Source organism: Babylonia areolata, chromosome 14, assembly GCF_041734735.1.
Source record: "Babylonia areolata isolate BAREFJ2019XMU chromosome 14, ASM4173473v1, whole genome shotgun sequence".
NCBI classification, from domain to species: Eukaryota; Metazoa; Mollusca; class Gastropoda; order Neogastropoda; family Buccinidae; genus Babylonia; species Babylonia areolata.
The window spans coordinates 20,467,589-20,472,588 of NC_134889.1; the positions used below are offsets into that span (position 1 = coordinate 20,467,589).

Below are 5,000 nucleotides of genomic sequence, written 5' to 3' on the forward strand. Positions count from 1 at the left end.
AAGCGCCCACGGACCATCCTGACCACCTCACAGCGGCGAAAGTTCAAGGCCTCGTTCGAGGTCAACCCCAAACCCTGCCGGAAGGTCAGTGTGTGTGTGTGAGTGGGGAGGGTTTTGGGGGGCTTGGGGGGCTTGGAGGGGGTCGGGGGGAAAGGAAGGGGGGGGGGGCGGTTGGGGGGTGGAGTGGAGGGGCGGGTGGAAACGGGTTGTGAAGCTGAGGATTGTTGAGGATAAGGGTTTGAAAAAAAAACAACGAAATTAATTATAGAATGAATCAGTTGATTGATAGTATTTTCGCACAATTTGTCTGTTTAAAAAAAAAAAAAAATTATTTTATTTTTTTATAACATATTTGTTCTCACACACACACACACACACACACACACACACACACACACACACACACACACACAAACAACAAAAACAACACATTGGGCTGGAAAACAGTAAATAAAACGAATGAATGAATGATTTTAATGAAGGTATGAATGGATAAATGAAAAGAACCGTAACATAAATGAATAGATGGGTGGATGGATGAATAACTAGGGAGGTTGGGGGCGGGTGAGTGGCGCTGTACTCTGGTGGCGACACACTCTCCTCTCGCGAGGAGAGCAGCTCAAACACCACACAGACAATGTATGTTGCAACTATGACTTTATTTGTGTTTTTTTTCTGTATAAAAACAATGTTGTGTTGTTGTTTTCCTGCTTTGTAGTTTAAATAATGTATAATAAGTAATATTATTGATAATTACAAATTCAATTTTTGTATGTCCGCCTGTATGTATGTAATGTATGTATGCATTCATTAAATGTTAAACTTGAATAAAAATGTTTATTAAAAAAAAAATGTATGTTGCAACCATTGATTTCGATCATTGAATGACAGCGACAAAGAGGACTACTACTACTACTACTACTTCTTCAACAACTACTACTACTACCACTATTACTACTACTACTACTGTTGTTTTGCTGCCCCTCCTTAACAACTGCTGCCACTACTACTACTACTACTACTATTTGTATTTGTATTTCTTTTTATCACAACAGATTTCTCTGTGTGAAATTCGGGCTGCTCTCCCCGGGGAGAGCGCGTCGCTATACTGCAGTGCCACACTGTTTTGTTGTTGTTGTTTTTCCTGTGTGCAGTTTTATTTGTTTTTTTCCTATCCAAGTGGATTTTTCTTCAGAATTTTTGCCAGGAACAACCCTTTTGTTGCCGTGGGTTCTTTTACGTGCGCTAAGTGCATGCTAGCACACGGGACCTCGGTTTATCGTCTCATCCCAATGACTAGCGTCCAGACCACCACTCAAAGTCTAGCGGAGGGGGGGGGAGAAAATACTGGCGGCTGAGCCGGGATTCGAACCAGCGCGCTCAGATTCTCTTCGCTTGCTAGGCGGACGCCTTACCTCTAGGCCATCACTCCACTGCTGCAACTACTGCCTCTGTTTGTAATACTATAGGCATTGCCACTGATGCTGCTCCTGATGACAACAACAGCAGCAGTAACCCACAAGCCACGTGTCTGTTTCACACAGGTGCGAGAGTCGTTGGCTGCAGAGACAGGTCTGAGTGTCAGGGTGGTGCAGGTGTGGTTCCAGAACCAGAGAGCAAAGGTAAGTCTTTTTTTTTTTTTTTCTTTTTTTCTTCTTTTTTTCCCCCTTTCGTTTATTTTTGGGAGGGAAGGTGTTGGGGGGCTGTTGTTTGGTTGTTACTCTTTACTATCATTATCATTATTATTAGTGCCATTCCTGTTATTATCGTTAAAATAATAATAATAATAATTGTTGTTGTTGTTGTTGTCATAATAATAATAATAATAATTGCTGTTGTTATTATTATTATTATTATCCTCCTCCTCATTATTATTATTTTATTATTATTGTTGTTATTGATATCAGAACTCTTCTTGGAGGTCATATTGAACGAACGAGCATGATGTGTGAGTAGGAATAAAATCATGAAACGATCAACCCTCAAACCCATATATATATATATATATATATATATATATATAATTTTTTGTTTGTTTTAAATGAAATACAAAACCTAGTCCCTCACCCACCCTCTCCTCCTCCCCTTTCTCTCCAAGTTTCTTCCGTCGTTTCACAATTTCTCTGTTATAAAAAAAACAAACTCGAGACTTCCACACTTAATTAAAAAAAAAAAAAAAAATGTGAGTTGAGATCACGTGTTGTGCAATGACAGTGACAGACAACAACAACCACAACCATCTCACAGCGTGGCCACTGGAGCCTCGCCTCCTCAGCTCCACAGCATCAGACACTGTACAAAAAAAACAAAAACAAGAGAGGCAAGGCCTTCAAGACTCACTTGTGATACACTTTAAAAAAAAAAAAAAATCCAAGCTTTTTATGTATTGAGTATAATTTCAAAATGTAATGTTTAAGTTGAGAAAGATCAGTTTAAAGCGAATTAAGTCCCCTAGTATTAATTACAGAGTAATTTCCCTTTTTTTTTACTATCTGCACCAAAAACGTTTGCAAAAATAAATAAAACTTCCATGCTTAGCAAAAGAAGTTCCTGTTTGAACAAAAAATGATAATAATGACTGCTCTTGTTGTTGGGTCAGAATATCAGATCAAAGTGCCAAGTTTAGAGAATACAAAAAATACAAATATAACAGTAAATGCAGTTTGCATATAATTAGGCTTCATTTTTTATTTTTTTGTGCCCATCCCAGAGGTGCAATATTGTTTAAAACAAGATGACTGGAAAGAACTGATTTTTTTCTATTTTTATGCCAAATTTGGTGTCAACTGACAAAGTATTTGCAGAGAAAATGGCAATGTTAAAGTTTACCACGGACACACAGACACACAGACAAACACACAGAGACACACACACACAGAGAGACAACCGAACACCGGGTTAAAAACATTGACTCACTTTGTTTACACAAGTGAGTCAAAAAACAAAACAAAAAAAAACAACCTCCTACTGAAAAGTTCCTTCTCCTCCTTCCTCCTCGACAGGTGAAGAAGATGGCCCGAAAACAGAACATCGAGAGCAACAACAACAACAGCAACAGCAGCAACAACAACAACAACAACAACAACAACACGAGCGGCAGCGGTAACGGCGAGGGCGGGGAGGGGAAGAAAGGAGGAGGGGGGAGCAAGGGGTCGTCGAAGAGGAAGGCGAAAGAGGAGGACAGTGATTCCTCGGACTGTGCCCTCAACCCGTCCAGCAACGACAGTGGGTTGCCAGGTGAGTGGCGACATTTGTTGTCTTGTTGTTGATCTTGTTGTTTTTGTTTTGTTTGTTTTGTTTTTTTCATCATTGGGTATAGTCCTGTTTTAGCGTACCAAAATTCAGGGACCTATTTTATTACTGGCAATTTTCGTGCATAGGTGAAACAATATTACTACTATTAGTATATGTTGTAATCCATTTTCTGTGGATTTCGACTTTGCCATCATTGGTAAAGTCCTATTTTAGCGTACTAAAATTCAGGGACCTATTTTATTACTGGCAATTTTCGTGCATAGGTGAAACGATATTACTACTATATGTTGTAATCCATTTTCTGTGGATTTCGACTTTGCCATCATTGGTAAAGTCCTATTTTAGCGTACTAAAATTCAGAGACCTATTTTACCGGCAATTTTCAATGCATAGGTGAAACGATATTACTACTATATGTTGTAATCCATTTTCTGTGGATTTCGACTTTGCCATCATTGGTAAAGTCCTATTTTAGCGTACTAAAATTCAGGGACCTATTTTACCGGCAATTTTCGTGCATAGGTGAAACGATATTACTACTATATGTTGTAAGACATTTTCTGTGGATTTCGACTTTGCCATCATTGGTAAAGTCCTATTTTAGCGTACTAAAATTCAGGGACCTATTTTACCGGCAATTTTCGTGCATAGGTGAAACGATATTACTACTATATGTTGTAAGACATTTTCTGTGGATTTCGACTTTGCCATCATTGGTAAAGTCCTATTTTAGCGTCCAAAATTCATGGACCTATTTTACCGTCACTGATATTCGTGCATAGGTGAAACGATATCACTACTATCAGAATGTTTTTGTAACCCATTTTCAGTGGATTTCGACTTTGCCATCATTGGTAAAGTCCTATTTTAGCGTACCAAAATTCAGGGACCTATTCCGACTTGATTTTGTATGTTGTTTTCCTCAGTTTTGATGGTGGATTCAGTCACCAAAGGTAAAGTCCAATTCTAGCATCCTAAATTATTGCACCTATTTTACCGGCAACTTTTGTGCATGTATGAAAACGATATTACTATTAGTAGATGTTGTAACCCATTTTCACCGGATTTCGACTCTTTATTTTGGACGTTATTTCACTCTTTTTTTATGCGGATTCAGTCACTAAGTCGACGGGCGCAATAGCCGAGTGGTTAAAGCGTTGGACTGTCAATCTGAGGGTCCCGGGTTCGAATCACGGTGACGGCGCCTGGTGGGTAAAGGGTGGAGATTTTTACGATCTCCCAGGTCAACATATGTGCAGACCTGCTAGTGCCTGAACCCCCTTCGTGTGTATATGCAAGCAGAAGATCAAATACGCACGTTAAAGATCCTGTAATCCATGTCAGCGTTCGGTGGGTTATGGAAACAAGAACATACTCAGCATGCACACCCCCGAAAACGGAGTATGGCTGCCTACGTGTGCATACGAGTGAACGCAGAAGAAGAAAAGAAGAAGAAAAGTCACTAAGTGCCATCATCTTGCTCTTTTTTTTTTTTTCGATCACGGTCCCCACAAACCATGAAAATGTCACCAGTAGGTGCTGCTAAAAATGGGACACTGCCCTGATCTCTTTTGCTTGCTTGGTTGGTTTGGTATCAGTATCAGTAGTTCAAGGAGGCGTCACTGCGTTCGGTCAAATCCATATACGCTATACCACATCTGCCAAGCATATGCCTGACCAGCAGCGTAACCCAACGCGCTTAGTCAGGCCTTGAGAAAAAAAAGTAAAAAAAAAAAAAAAAAAAA

The 5,000-nt window shown here is 39.6% G+C and overlaps 1 protein-coding gene across 1 annotated transcript in view; it reads left to right on the top strand.

Moving 5' to 3' along the window:
* LOC143289531 (LIM homeobox transcription factor 1-beta-like) overlaps window positions 1-5,000 on the top strand; it is a 151,563-nt gene that overhangs the window by 142,096 nt on the left and 4,467 nt on the right. Inside the window, exons 4-6 of the mRNA XM_076598535.1 lie at window positions 1-84; window positions 1,545-1,622; window positions 3,003-3,237. The exon at window positions 1-84 is cut by the window's left edge and continues 62 nt beyond it. Of these exons, the coding sequence (XP_076454650.1) occupies window positions 1-84; window positions 1,545-1,622; window positions 3,003-3,237 (397 nt within the window). The remainder of the gene's footprint in view (window positions 85-1,544; window positions 1,623-3,002; window positions 3,238-5,000) is intronic.